Raw genomic sequence first — 22,381 nt, 5'->3', positions numbered from 1 at the left:
CATGGCTACATGGAACTCTATTCCACAGTACTACATGGAGCCATGGCCACATGGAACTCTATTCCACAGTACTACATAGAGCCATGACTACATGGAACTCTATTCCACAGTACTACATAGAGCCATGGCTACATGGAACTTTATTCCACAGTACTACATGGAGCCATGGCCACATGGAACTCTATTCCACAGTACTACATAGAGCCATGACCACATGGAACTCTATTCCACAGTACTACATAGAGCCATGACTACATGGAACTCTATTCCACAGTACTACATAGAGCCATGACTACATGGAACTCTATTCCACAGTACTACATAGAGCCATGGCCACATGGAACTCTATTCCACAGTACTACATAGAGCCATGACTACATGGAACTCTATTCCACAGTACTACATAGAGCCATGGCTACATGGAACTCTATTCCACAGTACTACATAGAGCCATGGCTACATGGAACTCTATTCCACAGTACTACATAGAGCCATGACTACATGGAACTCTATTCCACATCAAGTAAGTCATGCAAGCAGTACAATCAGATTTAAAAAACAGAAACAAATACACCTTATGGAACAGCGGGGATTGTGAAGAGTCACTAACACAGGTACAAACAGACACAACATACACACTAACACAGGTACAAACAGACACAACATACACACTAGCACAGGTACAAACAGACACAACATACACACTAACACAGGCACAAACAGACACAACATACACACTAACACAGGTACAAACAGACACAACATACACACTAACACAGGTACATCTGGATTGAGGGTTGTAGTAAAGTAGTGGCCTTTCCTCGTGAACTTATTTAAGCTTTTCATTTTTTTAAATTAATTTGTAACAATTTTGGAAAACATAATTGCAGTTTGACATTGTAGACCGGTGACAAAGCATGGCGTTCATTTTGAATTAAGGCGTGAAGGTCAAGGGGTGTGAATACTTTCTGAAGGAACTTCATATCTGTTAAAATACATGTTCTGAATATAGCTATACTGTATACCGTAACACCTCTATATTTGTGCTTGTCTATATTCTATATTTATTTTTCTATATATATATTAGAGGACCTTGCATTATTTCATTAGTGTGAATTTATCGTTAATATTTTCAAATCAAATGTATTTATAAAGCCCTTCTTACATCAGCTGATGTCACAAAGTGCTGTACAGAAACGCAGCCTGAAACCCCAAGCAGCAAGCAATGCAGGTGTAGAAGCACGGTGGCTAGGAAAAACTCCCTTGAAAGGACAAAACCTAGGAAGAAACCTAGAGAGGAACCAGGGGTGGCCAGTCCTCTACTGGCTGTACTGGGTTGAGAGGAACCAGGCTCTGAGGGGTGACCAGTCCTCTACTGGCTGTACTGGGTAGACCAGAGGAACCAGGCTCTGAGGGGTGGCCAGTCCTCTACTGGCTGTACTGGGTAGACCAGAGGAACCAGGCTCTGAGGGGTGGCCAGTCCTCTACTGGCTGTACTGGGTAGACCAGAGGAACCAGGCTCTGAGGGGTGGCCAGTCCTCTACTGGCTGTACTGGGTAGACCAGAGGAACCAGGCTCTGAGGGGTGACCAGTCCTCTACTGGCTGTACTAGGTAGAGAGGAACCAGGCTCTGAGGGGTGGCCAGTCCTCTTCTGGCTGTGCCGGGTGGAGATTATAAACCTATAGAGAGGAACCAGGCTATGAGGGGTGGCCAGTCCTCTTCTGGTTGTGCCGGGTGGAGATTATAACAGAACATGGCCAAGATGTTCAAACGTTCATAGATGATCAGCAGGGTCAGATAATAATAATCACAGTGGTTGTCGAGGGTGCAACAGGTCAGCACCTCAGGAGTAAATGTCAGTTCATAGCCGGTTGATTTCCTCATTTCATAATCACGCCTATTCAAGTATTTTTATTGGAAATGTTGGTAAAACCAGGAAGGCCTGAATAACCACGTGCGAATGGTGCCATATATTTAGCGGTTAATTGGTTGAATAAGGTTTGGATAGAGGATATGGCTCTACCATCAGGGACAAACAATTCACAAAACACCACGTAGCTGAGGCCAAACCCGTGGCATGTCAAATCAAAGTTTATTTGTCACGTGCGCCGAATACAACAATACAACAGGTTTACTTACAGGCTCTAACCAATGGTGCGGGAAAAAAGGTGTGTGTGTGTGTGTGTGTGTGTGTGTGTAAGTAAATAAATAAAACAACTGCCAGTGACTAGCTGGACACCACACGGCCACACGCCATCACCAGTGTCTAGCTGGACAGCACACGGCATCCCCAGTGACTAGCTGGACACCACACGGCCACACGCCATCACCAGTGACTAGCTGGACAGCACACGGCATCCCCAGTGACTAGCAGGACACCACACGGCATCCCCAGTGACTAGCTCGACACCACACGACCACATGGCATCTCCAGTGTCTAGCTGGACACCACACGACCACACGCCATCACCAGTGACTAGCTGGACAGCACACGGCATCCCCAGTGACTAGCTGGACACCACACGTCATCCCCAGTGACTAGCTGGACACCACACGACCACACGGCATCCCCAGTGACTAGCTTGACACCACACGCCATCACCAGTGTCTAGCTGGACACCACACGCCATCACCAGTGACTAGCTGGACAGCACACGGCATCCCCAGTGACTAGCTGGACACCACACGGCATCCCCAGTGACTAGCTGGACAGCACACGACCACACGGCATCCCCAGTGACTAGCTGGACACCACACGCCATCACCAGTGTCTAGCTGGACACCACACGCCATCACCAGTGACTAGCTGGACAGCACACGGCATCCCCAGTGACTAGCTGGACACCACACGGCATCCCCAGTGACTAGCTGGACAGCACACGACCACACGGCATCCCCAGTGACTAGCTGGACACCACACGCCATCACCAGTGTCTAGCTGGACACCACACGCCATCACCAGTAACTAGCTGGACACCACACGCCATCCCCAGTGACTAGCTGGACAGCACACGGCATCCCCAGTGACTAGCTGGACACCACACGGCATCCCCAGTGACTAGCTGGACACCACACGGCCACACGCCATCACCAGTGTCTAGCTGGACACCACACGGCATCCCCAGTGACTAGCTGGACACCACACGCCATCACCAGTGTCTAGCTGGACACCACATGTCATCACCAGTGACTAGCTGGACACCACACAACATCACCAGTGACTAGCTGGACACCACACGACCACACGCCATCACCACTGTCTAGCTGGACAGCACACGGCATCACCAGTAACTAGCTGGACACCACACGCCATCCCCAGTGACTAGCTGGACAGCACACGGCATCCCCAGTGACTAGCTGGACACCACACGGCATCCTCAGTGACTAGCTGGACACCACACGGCCACACGCCATCACCAGTGTCTAGCTGGACACCACACGGCATCCCCAGTGACTAGCTGGACACCACACGCCATCACCAGTGTCTAGCTGGACACCACACGTCATCACCAGTGACTAGCTGGACACCACACGGCCACACGCCATCACCAGTGACTAGCTGGACACCACACGCCATCACCAGTAACTAGCTGGACACCACATGGTATCCCCAGTGACTAGCTGGACACCACACGACCACACGGCAACACTAATCATTGATTGGGTTCAGGTCAGTTGCCAAGAAGATAATCTCACCTGGTGTAACCTCTACCGTTAGGTGTGCAGTCACACAGAGACACATGACATTCACAGGATAATTGGCATCTCTCTCACTCTCTCACTTTCTAGCTGTATCAATCTGGACTGATCATATTTTATAGAAGGTCATTATAGTGTCTGGCACTGTCTGAATGTTACTCCTGTCCTACTCCTATATTACTTCTGTCCTACTCCTATATTACTTCTGTCCTACTCCTATATTACTTCTGTCCTACTCCTATATTACTTCTGTCCTACTCCTATATTACTTCTGTCCTACTCCTATATTACTTCTGTCCTACTCCTATATTACTTCTGTCCTACTCCTATATTACTTCTGTCCTACTCCTATATTACTTCTATCCAACTCCTATCCTACTCATATCCTACTACTATATTAGACATATCCCAGTCCTACATTACTTCTATCCTACTCATGTCCTACTCCTATACCACTCCTACATTACTCCTACGATACTGACATCCTACTCTTATATTACCCAAATCCTATTCCTACATTACTCCTATCCAACTCCTTTATTACTCCTATCCTACAACTTTATTACTCATATCCTACTCCTATTCTACTCCTATGTGACCCCAATCCTACTCCTATATTGCTCCTATCCAACTCCTTTATTACTCCTATCCTACTCCCATGCTACTCCTATGTTACTCCTATCCTAAACATATTCTACTCCTATATTTCTCCTATCCTGCTCCTATGTTACTCAACCTCCTCCTATATTACTCCTATCCTACTCCTATATTACTCCCATCCTTCTCCTATATTACTCCTATCCTAGTCCTATATTACTCCTATCCTACTCACATCCTACTCCTATATTACTCCTATATTACTCCTATCCTACTCCTCTATTATTCCTATATTACTCCTGTCCTACTCCTATACCAGTCCTATATTACTCCTATGATACTCACATCCTACTCCTATATAACTCCTATCCAACTCCTTTATTACTCCTATTCTACTTATATCCTACAACTATATTACTCATATCCTACTCCTATGTTACTCCTGTCCTAAACCTTTCCTAATTGTATATTTCTCCTTTCCTGCTCCTATGCTACACCTATTCTACTCCTATATTACTCCTATTATACTCATATCCTACTCACATCCTACTCCTATATTACTCCTATATTACTCCAATCCTTCTCCTATATTACTCCTACCCTACTCACATCCTACTCCTATTTTAGTCCTATCCTAGTCCTATATTAGTCTTATCCTAGTCCTATTGTACTTCTATCCTACTCCTATACTACTCCTATACTACTCCGATCTTAGTCATATCCTACTCCTATACCACTCCTATATTACTCCTATGATACTCACATCCTACTCCTATATTATTCCTATTCTACTCCTTTATTACTCCTATTCTACTCCTATCCTACAACTTTATTACTCATATCCTACTCCTATGATACTCCTATGTTACTCCTATCCTAAACTTATCCTACTCCTATATGTATCCTATCATGCTCCTATGCTACACCTATTCTACTCCTATCCTACTCCTCTATTACCCCATCATACTCTTATCCTAGTCCTATCTTAGTCATATCCAAGTCCTATCCTACTTCTATACTACTCCTGTATTAGTCCTGTCCTACTCATATACCACTCCTATTCTACTCCTATTTTACTCATATCCTCCTCCTATATTACTTCTATCCTACTCCTATATTGCTCCTATCATACTCCTTTATTATTCCTATATTACTCCTATATTTCTCCTATATTACTTCTATCCTACTCCTATGTTAGTCATATCTTACTCCTATATTACTCCTATATTTGTCCTATCCTAGTCCTATTGTACTCCTATATTACTCCTATCCTACTCCTATATTAGTCCTGTCCTCCTTCTATACCATTCCTATATTACTCCTATGATACTCACATCCTACTCCTATATTACTCCTAATCTACTCCCATATTTCTCCTATTTTACTCCTATATTACTCCTATCTTACTCCTATATTGCTCCTATCCTGCTCCTATATTACTCCTATTCTATTCTATATTACTCCTATTCTATTACTCCTCACATCCTACTCCTATATTACTCCTATTCTACTCCCATATTTCTCCTATCTTACTCCTATATTACTACTATATTTCTCCTATCCTAATCCTATATTTCTCCTAATCCTATATTTCTCCTATCCTAATCCTATATTCTCCTATTCTAATCCTATATTCTCCTATCCTAATCCTATATTTCTCCTATCCTACTGCTATGTTTCTCCTATTCTAATCCTATATTCTCCTATCCTAATCCTATATTTCTCCTATCCTACTGCTATGTTTCTCCTATTCTAATCCTATATTTCTCCTATTCTAATCCTATATTTCTCCTATCCTACTCCTATATTTCTCCTAATCCTATATTTCTCCTATCCTACTCCTATATTCTCCTATCCTAATCCTATATTTCTCCTATCCTACTCCTATCCTACTCCTATATTTCTCCTATCCTACTCCTATATTCTCCTATTCTAATCCTATATTTCTCCTATCCTACTCCTATCCTAATCCTATATTTCTCCTATCCTACTCCTATATTCTCCTATTCTAATCCTATATTTCTCCTATCCTACTCCTATCCTAATCCTATATTTCTCCTATCCTACTCCTATCCTAATCCCATATTTCTCCTATCCTACTGCTATATGACTCCTATCCTACTCCTATCCTAATCCCATATTTCTCCTATCCTACTGCTATATGACTCCTATCCTAAATTTCTCACTGATTCAAAGGCACACTACTGAGGATGTGTCCCAAAATGGACATCTTAACCCAGTCTAAGAAATAAACCTCCCATGCCACTCTGTCAACATCACGGCAAATCTCATGCGAGTGCATTCCATCTATTGGCACAATGGACAGTTTTTAACATCTCATCCCGTGTTTTATGAATCTCCTATTCTAATCCTATATTTCGCCTATCCTACTCCTATCCTAATCCCATATTTCTCCTATATTACTCCTATATTACTCCTATCCTACTCCCATATTTCTCCTATCCTACTCTTATATTTATCTTATCCTACTCCTATCCTACTTCCATATTTCTCCTATTCTACTCCTATTCTAATCCCATATTTCTCCTATCCTATCCCCATATTTCTCCTATCCCCATATTTCTCCTATCCTACTCCTATATTACTCCTATCCTACTCCCATTTTTCTCCTATCCTACTCCTATATTTCTCCCAGCCTACTCCTGTCCTACTCCTATATTACTCCTATCCTACTCCTATATTACTCCTATCCTACTCCTATCCTACTCCTATTCCTATCCCATATTTCTCCTATCCTACTCCTATCCTACTCCTATATTTCTCTTATCCTACTCCTATATTTCTCCTATCCTACTCCTGTCCTACTCCTATATTACTCCTATCCTACTCCTATATTTCTCCTAACCTACTCCTATATTTCTCCTATCCTACTCCTATATTTCTCTTATCCTACTCCTATATTTCTCCTATCCTACTCCTGTCCTACTCCTATATTACTCCTATCCTACTCCTATATTTCTCCTATCCTACTCCTATATTTCTCCTATCCTACTCCTATATTTTTCCTAACCTACTCCTATATTTCTCCTATCCTACTCCTATATTTCTCTTATCCTACTCCTATATTTCTCCTATCCTACTCCTATATTTCTCCTATCCTACTCCTGTCCTACTCCTATATTACTCCTATCCTACTCCCATTTTTCTCCTATCCTACTCCTATATTTCTCCTATCCTACTCCTATATTTCTCCTAACCTACTCCTATATTTCTCTTATCCTACTCATATATTTCTCCTATCCTACTCCTATATTTCTCCTAACCTACTCCTATATTTCTCCTATCCTACTCCTATATTTCTCCTATCCTACTCCTATATTTCTCCTATCCTACTCCTATATTTCTCCTAACCTACTCCTATATTTCTCCTATCCTACTCCTATATTTCTCCTATCCTACTCCCATATTACTCCTATCCTACTCCTATCCTACTCCTTTATATGGGGCGGCATGGTAGCCTAGTGGTTAGTGTTGGACTAGTAACCGGAAGGTTGCAAGTTCAAACCCCCGAGCTGACAAGGTACAAATCTGTCATTCTGCCCCTGAACCCACTGTTCATAGGCCGTCATTGAAAATAAGAATTTGTTCTTAACTGACTTGCCTAGTTTAATAAAGGTAAAATTTAAAAATATATATATTTCTCCTAACCTACTCCTATATCAATCTGATTTTACTCGTATAGCTCCTGTATTATTCCTATCATGTTCCTTTAAATAACAACGATGTGTGTATATATATATATATATTGGTGGAAGAGTGGGGAAACATCTCACAGCAAGAACTGGCAAATCTGCTGCAGTCCATGAGGAGGAGATGCACTGCAGTACTTAATGCAGCTGGTGGCCACACCAGATACTGACTGTTACTTTTGATTTTGACCCCTCCCCCCCTTTGTTCAGGGACACATTATTCCATTTCATTTAGTCACATGTCTGTGGAACTTGTTCAGTTTATGTCTCAGTTGTTGAATCTTGTTATGTTCATACAAATATTTACACATTTGAAAGTTGCTGAAAATAAACACATTTGACAGTGGGAGGACATTTCTTTTTTTTTGCTGAGTTTATGTGCCATATATTTTTTCAACTGTGCTGTGATGTTTCTGAACCTTTTTATTTTCGTAGTTTCTACAGATCTCTTCGTTAAATTGAAGATAAAAAAAATTGCTAAGAGTATTATTATATTATTGATCGATTGACTATGACTTTTCAGATCACCCAGCAGTGCTATTTGCAGAGTCAACTCCAAGTAAATTTTGCTGTTCTGTAGCCATTTCTGGACTTGTGACCAAAAACAAGCTACACATGGAAAGTACCAAAACAACACATGATTCTGTCTCTTCACATCCAAATCTGCAGAGCTGGGTTGTATGCCCACTATATCAAACATTCCATTGGTTGCAAAAATGTTGTATAATATTTATTTTTTTAAGTGTTTTGATTCTGGCGTCGTTTGGCGTATCAGTTTATTAACAGTTTATAAATATGTGCCATGGAATCGGTACATCGAAAATCTCTTCCCAACTATGGTACCATGCCTTACTGTTGAATCAAGATGGTGGTGAATTAAGTAGTGAATGCAGGTGATTGTCCTGGGCCCCTCTGACTCAGTGTGTCTGATGATGTTCCCAAAGGAAAGAGCTTCACGCTGACCATCACAGTGTTCACCAACCCACCTCAAGTAGCAACGTACCATCGAGCCATTAAAGTCACCGTGGACGGACCCCGCGAGCCTCGGAGTGAGTACACACACACACACACACACACACACACACAGCACGTCAAGTGTTGTTGGACTGAATGGTAACAGCTAGTAAAACCAGTCAAACACAAACAGAGCTTTTCTTTATAGGAAACGTGTGATTATCTAAAGAGCCAATCAACAGGTGTGATTATCTAAAGAGCCAATCAACAGGTCTGATTATCTAAAGAGCCAATCAACAGGTGTGATTATCTAAAGAGCCAATCAACAGGTGTGATTATCTAAAGAGACAAGTAATAGGTCTGATTGTTTATTTTATTTAACGAGGCAAGTCAGTTAAGAACAAATTCTTATTTATAATGGCGGCCTGTCCAAACCCGGACGATGCCTGGCCAATTATGGGACTCCCATTCACGGCCGGTTGTGATACAGCCTGGAATCAAACCAGGGTCTGTGGTGACGCCTCAAGCACTGAGATGCAGTGCCTTAGACCGTTGTGCCACTCAGGAGCCCTTATCTGAAGAGCCAGTCAACAGGTCTGATCATCTAAAGAGCCAATCAACAGGTCTGATTATCTAAAGAGCCAATCAACAGGTCTGATTATCTAAAGAGCCAATCAACAGGTCTGATTATCTAAAGAGCCAATCAACAGGTCTGATTATCTAAAGAGCCAATCAACAGGTTTTTAATTAAACCGTGCTCTGAGAAATCATGTTGCTTCCTACGTAATGGTAAGAAAGGCTGGGCTTTAGGGGTAGATGGTGTGTGTATGTGTGGGGGGGGGGGGGGGTAGATGGTGTGTGTGTGTGTGTGTGGGGGGGTAGATGGTGTGTGTGTGTGGGGGGGGGGGGTAGATGGTGTGTGTGTGTGGGGGGGCGTGGATGGTGTGTGTGGGGGGGTGGTGTGTGGGGGGGGGTAGATGGTGTGTGTGTGTGTGTGGGGGGGGGGGTGGATGGTGTGTGGGGGTGGGGGTGGGGTAGCAGAGTGCTAGCCTCAGCTCTATTTAATGGTGCTTATAAAAACAACTGAAGAGTATATTTTTTTTTTACTATTTCCATCTAGTGCCAACTGGTCTGGCAGGCAGCTGTTCTCTCCTCCCTCGCTTTCCTCTCCTCCCTCCCTATTCATAAAAACATTATTCTCGACTCTGGCGTCTCAATGAACACTATCAAATCACAAACAACTTCCCTCTCTCCCCCTCTTCATCTCTCTGTTACCCAGGCCTATAAACACATAGGGCACAAGGAGACAGAGAGAACGAGAGAGATACTTTGACAATATAAGAAATTTAACTTGCCATGTTAATAAAGTTTTCAGCAGTAAATGTAATTGGAGAGAGAGAGAGGGAGAGACAGACAGAGAGGGGGGGGGGGGGGAATCTGAGCACCCGGCTACCCTACTGGGATCTGAAGTCAAATGTCTACTGTTTTGCTGACTGTCTGGTGCTTTGTCATCAACCAAGGAGGGCCTACAGCACCTAGATCTTCTGCACACATTCTGTCAGACCTGGGCCCTGACAGTAAATCTCAGTAAGACCAAAATAATGGTGTTCCAAAAAAGGTCCAGTCGCCAGGACCACAAATACAAATTCCATCTAGACACTGTTGCCCTAGAGCACACAAAAAACTATACATACCTTGGCCTAAACATCAGCGCCACAGGTAACTTCCACAAAGCTGTGAATGATCTGAGAGAGAAGGCAAGAAGGGCTTTCTATGCCATCAAAACATCCCAATTAGGATCTGGCTAAAAATACTTGAATCAGTTATAGAACCCAATGCCCTTCATGGTTGTGAGGTCTGGGGTCCGCTCACCAACCAATAATTCCCAAAATGGGACAAACACCGAATTCAGACTATGCACGCAGAATTCTGCAAAAAATATGCACAACATAGAACACCAAATAATGCAGGGCAGAATTCCCGCTAATGATCAAAATCCAGATAAGAGAAGTTAAATTCTACAACCACCTAAAAGGAAGCGATTCCCAAACCTTCCACAACAAAGCCATCAGCTACAGATAGATTAACCTGGAGAAGAGTCCCCTAAGCAAGCTGGTCCTGGGGCTCTGTTCACAAACACAAACAGACCCCACAGAGCCCCAGGACAGAAACACAATTCGACCCAACCAAATCATGAGAAAACAAAAAGATAACTTAACACATTGGAAAGAGTTACCAAAATACCTGACCGCCGTGACTGACCCAAAATGAAGGAAAGCTTTGACTATGTACAGACTCAGTGAGCATAGCCTTGCTATTGAAAAAGGTTGCCAAAGGCAGACCTGGCTCTCAAGAGAAGACAGGCTATGTGCTCACTGCCCACAAAATGAGGTGGAAACTGAGCTGCACTTCCTAACCTCCTGCCAAATGTATGAGCATATTAGAGACACATATTTCCCTCAGATTACACAGACACACAAAGAATTCGAAAAACAATTACACTTTTTATAAACTCCCATATCTATTGGGTGAAATACCACATTGTGACATCACAGCAGCATGATTTGTGACTTACCACAAGAAAAGGTCAACCAGTGAAGAACAAACACCATTGTAAATAGAACCCATATTTATGTTTATTTATTTTCCCTTTTGTACTTTAACTATTTTCACATTGTTACAACACTGTATATAGACATAATATGACATTTGAAATGGCTCTATTCCATAGTAACTTCTGTGAGTGTAATGTTTACTGTTCATTTTATATTGTTTATTTCACTTTAGTTTATTCTCTATTTCACTTGCTTTGGCAATGTTAGCATATGTTTCTCATGCCATTAAAGCCCTTTGAATTGAGAGAGAGCGAGAGAGAGAGAGAGAGAGAGAGAGAGAGACAGACACAGACACATACAGAGAGAGACACAGACAGAGAGAGACACAGACAGAGAGAGACACAGACAGAGAGAGACACAGACAGAGAGAGACACAGAGAGAGAGAGACAGAGAGAGAGAGACACAGACAGAGAGAGACACAGAGAGAGAGAGACACAGGCAGAGAGAGACACAGGCAGAGAGAGACAGAGAGAGACACAGACAGAGAGAGACACAGAGAGAGACAGATGGAGTCTTTATCCATTCATTATTCTTTTGGAACTTCTTTGAGTGTAGTGTTTACCGTTAATTTGTATTGTTTATTTCACTTTAGTTTATTCTCTACTTCACTTCCTTTGGCAATGTTAACATATGTTTCCCATGCCAATAAAGCCCCTTGAATTGAATTAAGAAAGAGAGAGAGCGACATATACAGACACGCAATAACATGTAGAGAGATACAGTATGTAAACACACATCAACTTAGAGACATGCTCTCACACACACACACACACACACACACACACACACACACACACACACACACACACACACACACACACACACACACACACACACACACACACACACACACACAGTGTGGCTGTATGATACAGTGATATTAGCTAGAGGCTAACTGGCTGTATGATACTGTGATATTAGCTGGAGGCTAACTGGCTGTATGATACTGTGATATTGGCGGGAGGCTAACTGGCTGTATGATACTGTGATATTAGCTGGAGGCTAACTGGCTGTATGATACTGTGATATTAGCTAGAGGCTAACTGGCTGTATGATACTGTGATATTAGCTGGAGGCTAACTGGCTGTATGATACTGTGACATTAGCTGGAGGCTAACTGGCTGTATGATACTGTGATATTAGCTAGAGGCTAACTGGCTGTATGATACAGTGATATTAGCTAGAAGCTAACTGGCTGTCTGATACTGTGATATTAGCTGGAGGCTAACTGGCTGTATGATACTGTGATATTAGCTGGAGGCTAACTGGCTGTATGATACAGTGATATTAGCTAGAGGCTAACTGGCTGTATGATACAGTGATATTAGCTGGAGGCTAACTGGCTGTATGATACTGTGATATTAGCTAGAGGCTAACTGGCTGTATGATACAGTGATATTAGCTGGAGGCTAACTGGTTGTATGATACTGTGATATTAGCTAGAGGCTAATTGGTTGTATGATACTGTGATATTAGCTGGAGGCTAACTGGCTGTATGATACAGTGATATTAGCTGGAGGCTAACTGGCTGTATGATACAGTGATATTAGCTGGAGGCTAACTGGCTGTATGATACAGTGATATTAGCTAGAGGCTAACTGGTTATATGATACAGTGATATTAGCTGGAGGCTAACTGGCTGTATGATACAGTGATATTAGCTAGAGGCTAACTGGTTATATGATACAGTGATATTAGCTGGAGGCTAACTGGCTGTATGATACAGTGATATTAGCTAGAGGCTAACTGGCTGTATGGTACAGTGATATTAGCTAGAGGCTAACTGGCTGTATGATACTGTGATATTAGCTAGAGGCTAACTGGCTGTATGATACTGTGATATTAGCTAGAGGCTAACTGGCTGTATGATACAGTGATATTAGCTGGAGGCTAACTGGCTGTATGATACAGTGATATTAGCTAGAGGCTAACTGGTTATATGGTACAGTGATATTAGCTGGAGGCTAACTGGCTGTATGATACAGTGATATTAGCTAGAGGCTAACTGGCTGTATGGTACAGTGATATACAAGCCGTGTGTGTGTTATTGCTGTTTGTAGGGCTGACTGAGGGGTGTTAATAGATGTTATCAGGGAAGTTATGCACCCCGATAATCTGAGAGGGCACAGAGTATGTCTGTGGGGGGGTCTTAGCACTCCGTCCAAACATTTGAGAATTTACAATTATTCGAGCACCTGAAACAGCATTTTAGAGCAATTTAGAGGCATATTCAATATTCTTAATTCTATGTAAAAAAAATAATATATATATATATATATATATATATATATATATATATATTATATATTATTATAATTTTTTTCTGCAAATCTAAGCCTACCTCTTCAGCTGTTTGTATCCTCCTGACTGGAGATTGTTTTTTCAAATAAAGAAAATATTAATCTCTGCTGGAATCTGGGGAGAAGATAGAAAGGAATGTGAATCTTATTCTGTGCATCTCTGTGATTTTCTAAAGCCTACCATCCTTGGCAACAGGCATTCCACCTCAGATAGACAGGCTAGCTACTCTAACTTGACTGATGGCAGCTGGTTATGGAGATTGGGAATCTGTCTGCACTAACTAAAGCAATCTGCTAGGTGGCTCGTCGTGTTACAGAGAAACAGCAACAACAAATGTGCCCCCTGTGCCCCCTGTGCCCCCTTGTGCCCCCTGTGCCTCCTGTGCCCCCTGTGCCCCCTGTGCCCCCTGTGCCTCCTGTGCCCCTTGTGCCCCCTGTGCCTCCTGTGCCCCCTGTGCCCCTTGTGCCCCCTTTGCCCCTTGTGCCCCCTGTGCCTCCTGTGCCCCTGTGCCCCTTGTGCCCCCTTTGCCCCTTGTGCCCCCTGTGCCCCCTGTGCCCCCTGTGCCCCCTCCTGCTATGTGGCTCATCTTGTTACAGAGAAACAACAACAACAAACGTGCCACCTGTGCCCCCTTGCCCCCTGTGCCTCCTGTGCCCCCTGTGCCCCCTGTGCCTCCTGTGCCCCCTGTGCCCCCTGTGCCTCCTGTGCCCCCTGTGCCCCCTGTGCCCCCTGGTGTTAACAAGTCTGGTGTTTGAGGTAGAGAGAGATGACGAGAGAAGAGAGAAAGAGTGAGGCAGAGAGAGAGAACCCACGCCAAGAATCTGAAGTCAAATGTCTACTGTTTACTGATGATCTGGTGCTTCTGTCCCCAACCAAGGAGGGCCTACAGCAGCACCTAGTTCTTCTGCACAGATTCTGTCAGACCTGGGCATTGACAGTAAATCTTTGGTGTTCCAAAAAAAGTCCAGTCGCCAGGAACACATGCAAATTCCATCTAGACACCGTTGCCCTAGAGCACACAAAAAACTATACATACCACATCAGTGCCACAGGTAACTTCCACAAAACTGTGAATGATCTGAGAGACAAGGCAAGAAGGGCCTTCGATGCCATCAAAAGAAACATAAAATCTGACATCCCAAATAGGATCTGGCTAAAAATACTTGAATCAGTCATAGAGCCCATTGCCCTTTATGGTTGTGAGGTCTGGGGTCCGCTCATCAACCAAGAATTCACAAAATGGAGCAAACACCAATTTGAAACTCTGCATGGTGAATAATGCTAAATATTCTCTGTGTGCGACGTAAAACACCAAATAATGCAGAGCAGAATCAGGCCGATGCCCGCTAATGATCAAAATCCAGAAAAGAGACATTAAATTATATAACCACCTAAAAAGGAAGTGATTCCCAAACCTTCCATAACAAAGTCATCACCTACAGAGAGATGAACCTGGAGAAGAGTCCCCTAAGCAAGCTGGTCCTGGGGCTCTGATCACAAACACAAACACACCCCACAGAGCCCCAGGACAGAAACACAATTAGACCCAACCAAATCATGAGAAAACAAAAACATAATTACTTGACACATTGGAAAGAATTAACAAAAAAACAGAGCAAACTAGAATGCTATTTGTCCCTAAACAGAGAGTACACAGTGGCAGAATACCTGACCACTGTGACTGACCCAATCTTAAGGAAAGCTTTGACTATGTACAGACTTAGTGAGCATAGCCTTGCTATTGAGAAAGGCCGCTGAAGGCAGACATGGCTCTCAAGAGAAGACAGGCTATGTGCTCACTGCCCACAAAATGAGGTGGAAACTGAGCTGCACTTCCTAACCTCCTGTCAAATGTATGACCATATTAGAGAGACATATTTCCCTCAGATTACACAGACACACAAAGAATTCGAAAACAATTACACTTTTGATAAACTCCCATATCTACTGGGTGAAATACCACAGTGTGACATCACAGCAGCAAGATGTGACCTGTTGCCACGAGAAAAGGGCAACCAGTGAAGAACAAACACCATTGTAAATACAACCCATATTTATGCTTATTTATTTTCTCTTTTGTACTTTAACTATTTGCACATCGTTACAACACTGTAAATAGACCTAATATGACATTTGAAATGTTATTTTAAAACGTATATTATATACTGTTCACTTCTCATTGTTTATTTAACTTGTCTTTATCCATTACACTTGCTTTGGCAATGTAAACATATGTTTCCCATGCCAATAAAGCCCATCTGACTGCCTGTCTGACTGTCTGATTCTGACTGTCTAATTTACCCCAGACTCCATGATATCCTGTAATTTACCCCAGACTCCATGATATCCTGTAATTTACCCCAGACTCCATGATATCCTGTAATTTACCCCAGACTCCATGAAATCCCATTCTAATGTAATTTACCCCAGACTCCATGAAATCCCATTCTACTGTAATTTACTCCAGACTCCATGAAATCCCATTCTAATGTAATTTACCCCAGACTCCATGAAATCCCATTCTAATGTAATTTACCCCAGACTCCATGAAATCCCATTCTACTGTAATTTACCCCAGACTCCATGAAATCCCATTCTAATGTAATTTACCCCAGACTCCATGAAATCCCATTCTAATGTAATTTACCCCAGACTCCATGAAATCCCATTCTACTGTAATTTACCCCAGACTCCATGAAATCCCATTCTACTGTAATTTACCCCAGACTCCATGAAATCCTGTAATTTACCCCAGACTCCATGAAATCCCATTCTACTGTAATTTACCCCAGACTCCATGATATCCCATTCTACTGTAATTTACCCCAGACTCCATGATATCCCATTCTAATGTAATTTACCCCAGACTCCATGATATCCCATTCTAATGTAATTTACCCCAGACTCCATGATATCCTGTAATTTACCCCAGACTCCATGAAATCCCATTCTAATGTAATTTACCCCAGACTCCATGAAATCCCATTCTAATGTAATTTACTCCAGACTCCATGAAATCCCATTCTAATGTAATTTACTCCAGACTCCATGAAATCCCATTCTAATGTAATTTACTCCAGACTCCATGATATCCTGTAATTTACCCCAGACTCCATGAAATCCCATTCTAATGTAATTTACCCCAGACTCCATGAAATCCCATTCTAATGTAATTTACTCCAGACTCCATGAAATCCCATTCTAATGTAATTTACTCCAGACTCCATGAAATCCCATTCTAATGTAATTTACTCCAGACTCCATGAAATCCCATTCTAATGTAATTTACTCCAGACTCCATGAAATCCCATTCTAATGTAATTTACCCCAGACTCCATGAAATCCCATTCTAATGTAATTTACTCCAGACTCCATGAAATCCCATTCTACTGTAATTTACTCCAGACTCCATGAAATCCCATTCTAATGTAATTTACCCCAGACTCCATGAAATCCCATTCTAATGTAATTTACTCCAGACTCCATGAAATCCCATTCTAATGTAATTTACCCCAGACTCCATGAAATCCCATTCTAATGTAATTTACCCCAGACTCCATGAAATCCCATTCTAATGTAATTTACCCCAGACTCCATGAAATCCCATTCTAACTAAAACAATTAGTTTATTATATTATCAGAACGCCTAACACACACACACACACACACACACACACACACACACACACACACACACACACACACACACACACACACACACACACACACACGGCTCAAATTGGGGAGACGAGATGATGAATGAACGATGAAGTTGATCAAGACTGATGTGTGAATAATGTGACAAAAGTGATTTAATACCCAGAACAGCTATTCAACTGTATATTATATTAGCTATTCAACTATATATTATAGTAGCTATTCAACTGTATATTATATTAGCTATTCAACTATATATTATAGTAGCTATTCAACTATATATTATATTAGCTATTCAACTGTATATTATATTAGCTATTCAACTGTATATTATATTAGCTATTCAACTATATATTATAGTAGCTATTCAACTATATATTATATTAGCTATTCAACTATATATTATATTAGCTATTCAACTATATATTATCGTAGCTATTCAACTATATATTATAGTAGCTATTCAACTGTATATTATATTAGCTATTCAACTGTATATTATATTAGCTATTCAACTATATATTATAGTAGCTATTCAACTATATATTATAGTAGCTATTCAAATATATATTATAGTAGCTATTCAACTGTATATTATATTAGCTATTCAACTGTATATTATATTAGCTATTCAACTATATATTATAGTAGCTATTCAACTATATATTATAGTAGCTATTCAACTATATATTATATTAGCTATTCAACTATATATTATCGTAGCTATTCAACTATATATTATAGTAGCTATTCAACTATATATTATAGTAGCTATTCAACTGTATATTATATTAGCTATTCAACTGTATATTATATTAGCTATTCAACTATATATTATAGTAGCTATTCAACTATATATTATAGTAGCTATTCAACTGTATATTATAGTAGCTATTCAACTATATATTATATTAGCTATTCAACTATATATTATATTAGCTATTCAACTATATATTATAGTAGCTATATATTATAGTAGCTATTCAACTATATATTATATTAGCTATTCAACTATATATTATAGTAGCTATTCAACTATATATTATAGTAGCTATTCAACCATATATTATATTAGCTATTCAACTATATATTATAGTAGCTATTCAACTATATATTATATTAGCTATTCAACTATATATTATCGTAGCTATTCAACTATATATTATATTAGCTATTCAACTATATATTATATTAGCTATTCAACTATATATTATAGTAGCTATTCAACTATATATTATATTAGCTATTCAACTATATATTATATTAGCTATTCAACTATATATTATAGTAGCTATTCAACTATATATTATAGTAGCTATTCAACTATATATTATAGTAGCTATTCAACTATATATTATAGTAGGTATTCAACTATATATTATATTAGCTATTCAACTATATATTATACTAGCTATTCAACTATATATTATAGTAGTTATTCAACTATATATTATAGTAGCTATTCAACTGTATATTATATTAGCTATTCAACTATATATTATATTAGCTATTCAACTATATATTATAGTAGCTATTCAACTATATATTATAGTAGCTATTCAACTGTATATTATAGTAGCTATTCAACTATATATTATCGTAGCTATTCAACTATATATTATATTAGCAATTCAACTATATATTATATTAGCTATTCAACTATATATTATAGTAGCTATTCAACTATATATTATATTAGCTATTCAACTATATATTATAGTAGCTATTCAACTATATATTATAGTAGCTATTCAACTATATATTATAGTAGCTATTCAACTATATATTATAGTAGCTATTCAACTATATATTATAGTAGCTATTCAATTATATATTATAGTAGCTATTCAACTATATGTTATAGTAGCTATTCAACTATATGTTATAGTAGCTATTCAACTATATATTATATTAGCTATTCAACTGTATATTATAGTAGCTATTCAACTATATATTATATTAGCTTTTCAACTATATATTATATTAGCTATTCAACTATATATTATAGTAGCTATTCAAATATATTTTATAGTTGCTATTCAACTATATATTATAGTAGCTATTCAACTATATATTATAGTAGCTATTCAACTATATATTATAGTAGCTATTCAACTATATATTATAGTAGCTATTCAACTATATATTATAGTAGCTATTCAACTATATATTATCGTAGCTATTCAACTATATATTATAGTAGCTATTCAACTATATATTATAGTAGCTATTCAACTATATATTATATTAGTAATTCAACTACTATATTATATTAGCTATAGTATTTTCCTTATGCGATTATTCTTCAAAAGAACTGAATAAAAAGCAACGCACAACCACCGATAAAGCACTTCAAATGAAATGTTCCTTAAGGTCATTAGGAAAGAAGTGGATTTATTTATATTTGTTTTTAAAGTATTTTTTTTAATTATCTTAAAACGAAGCATCTCAATAAATAATGTCAAATCAGGTCATGCCAAATTCCTGTCTGGCTGAAGAACGCTTTGAATTAATTCCCCTCTGTCAATTGTGTCCCCCTCCCTTCTAACGAGTCCTTGCATCAGAAAGGGAAACAGATGGTAGGTGTTCCTGAGAGTCGTGGCTGGATTGCCCTGGCCTAGAGCGATCAACAATAAACAACAGTAAATGACACCCGTCTGTTTGACAAGGCAGAGGCAGTTCTAGAATACTATTCACACCTTGACCCCATTCACACCTTGACGCATTCACAGCTTGACGCATTCACACCTTGACACATTCACACCTTGACACATTCACACCTTGACGCATTCACACCTTGATGCATTCACACCCTGACACATTCACACCTTGACGCATTCACACCCTGACACATTCACACCTTGACCCCATTCACACCTTGACCCCATTCACACCTTGACCCCATTCACACCTTGACCCCATTCACACCTTGACCCCATTCACACCTTGACCCCATTCACACCTTGACCCCATTCACACCTTGACCCCATTCGCACCTTGACCCCATTCGCACCTTGACCCCATTCGCACCTTGACCCCATTCACACGTACAAAAACGCATCTGAACGCATGTGTGAAAGCAGAAACGAGTAAACGCCTAAGAAATGTTTTTGTCTCCAATTACAGTTCATGTTAATTCAAGACAGTGTTTCAGGCTCTCATTTACACATTAGGTGTTTGGGTAGATGTACCAGTAGCTACTATACATTAAGCTCTATATTAACACATCTCCCTTCATACTCCTCTACATACATCAGAGACCACTGACACGTGTGTGTGTGTGTGTGTGTGTGTGTGTGTGTGTGTGTGTGTGTGTGTGTGTGTGTGTGTGTGTGTGTGTGTGTGTGTGTGTGTGTGTGTGTGTGTGGTGTGTGTGGTGTGTGTGTGTGTGTGTGTGTGTGTGTGTGTGTGTGGACGTGTTGAACTATACTTGTGGGGACCAGATGTTCCCACAAGAAGAGTAAACAAATAATGGGGACATTTTGTTGGTCAAATGCTATTTCTAGAGGGGTTAGGGTTAAGTTAGGGTTAGGGTACGGGTTAGGGTTAAGGTTAGAATTAGGGTTAGAGTTAGAATTACGTTGAAGGTCAGGGTTAGGGGTTAGGGTTAGGGTACAGGTTAAGGTACAGGATAGGGTTAGGTTAGGGTAAGGGTTAGGGTTAGGTTAGAATTAGAGTTAGAATTAGAGTTAGAATTACGTTGAAGGTTAGGGTTAGGGTTAGGTTAGGGTTAGATTAGGGTTAGGTTAGGGTTAGGTAAGGATAAGGGTTAGGGTTAGGGTTAGGGGATAGGTTTAGGAGAAAATTGCCCTTCAAGAGGACCAAATACACGGCACCTGTTCTCTAGGTTTAGGAGAAAATTGCCCTTCAAGAGGACCAAATACACGAGGTTAGGGGTTAGGGTTAAGGGTTAGGGTTAGGGGTTAGGGTTCGGTTAGGGTACAGGTTAGGGTTAGAATTAGGGTTAGAGTTAGAATTACATTGAAGGTTAGGGTTAGGGGTTAGGGTTAGGGGTTAGGGTTAAGGGTTAGGGTTAGGGTTAGGTTCGGGTTAAGGGTTAGGGGTTAGGGTTAAGGGTTAGGGTTAAGGGTTAGGGTTAGGGGTTAGGGTTAGGGGTTAGGGTTAAGGGTTAGGGTTAGGGTTAGGTTCGGGTTAGGAGTTAGGGTGAGGTTAGGGTTAGGGGTTAGGGTTAGAGTTAGAATTATGTTGAAGGTTAGGGTTAGGGTATGGGTATTTAGCTTAGGGTTAGCTTAGGGTTAGGGGTTAGGGTTAGGGTTAGAGCAAGGGTATTTAGGTTAGGGTTGGGGGTTAGGGTTAGGTTAAGGGTATTTAGGTTAGGGTTAGGGGTTAGGGTTAGGGCAAGGGTATTTAGGTTAGGGTTAGGGTTAGGTTAAGGGTATTTAGGTTAGGGGTTAGGGTTAGGGTAAGGGTATTTAGGTTAGGGTTAGAATTAAGTTTAAGGTTAGGGTTAGGGTACGGGTTAGGGGTAAGGGTAAGGGCATGTAGGTTAGGGTTAGGGTATTGGTATTTAGGTTAGGGGTTATGGTTAGGGTTCGGGTTAGGGGTTAGGGTACGGGTTAGGGTACGGATTAGGGGTTAGGGTTAAGGGTTAGGGGTTAGGGTTAAGGGTTAGGGTACGGGTTAGGGGTTAGGGTTAAGGGTTAGGGGTTAGGGTTAAGGGTTAGGGTACGGGTTAGGGTTAGGTTAGGGTACGAGTTAGGGTTAGGGTACGGGTTAAGGTTAGGGGTTATGGTTAGGGTTCGGGTTAGGGGTTAGGGTACGGGTTAGGGTACGGATTAGGGGTTAGGGTTAAGGGTTAGGGGTTAGGGTTAAGGGTTAGGGTACG

At 40.7% G+C, this 22,381-nt stretch overlaps 1 protein-coding gene across 2 annotated transcripts in view; it reads left to right on the top strand.

Annotated features, from left to right (window-relative positions):
* The window catches only part of LOC135558021 (runt-related transcription factor 2-like), a 112,025-nt gene that overhangs the window by 63,128 nt on the left and 26,516 nt on the right, over positions 1–22,381 (top strand). For both annotated transcript variants that reach the window (XM_064991791.1, XM_064991790.1), the window contains one exon: positions 8,952–9,056. In XM_064991791.1, coding sequence (XP_064847863.1) covers positions 8,952–9,056 — 105 coding nt within the window. The remainder of the gene's footprint in view (positions 1–8,951; positions 9,057–22,381) is intronic.

Source organism: Oncorhynchus masou, chromosome 16 (assembly GCF_036934945.1).
Source record: "Oncorhynchus masou masou isolate Uvic2021 chromosome 16, UVic_Omas_1.1, whole genome shotgun sequence".
Classification (NCBI taxonomy): domain Eukaryota; kingdom Metazoa; phylum Chordata; class Actinopteri; order Salmoniformes; family Salmonidae; genus Oncorhynchus; species Oncorhynchus masou.
Note: the sequence above shows the minus strand (reverse complement) of the source record. Positions and strands in the feature narration are given on the sequence as shown.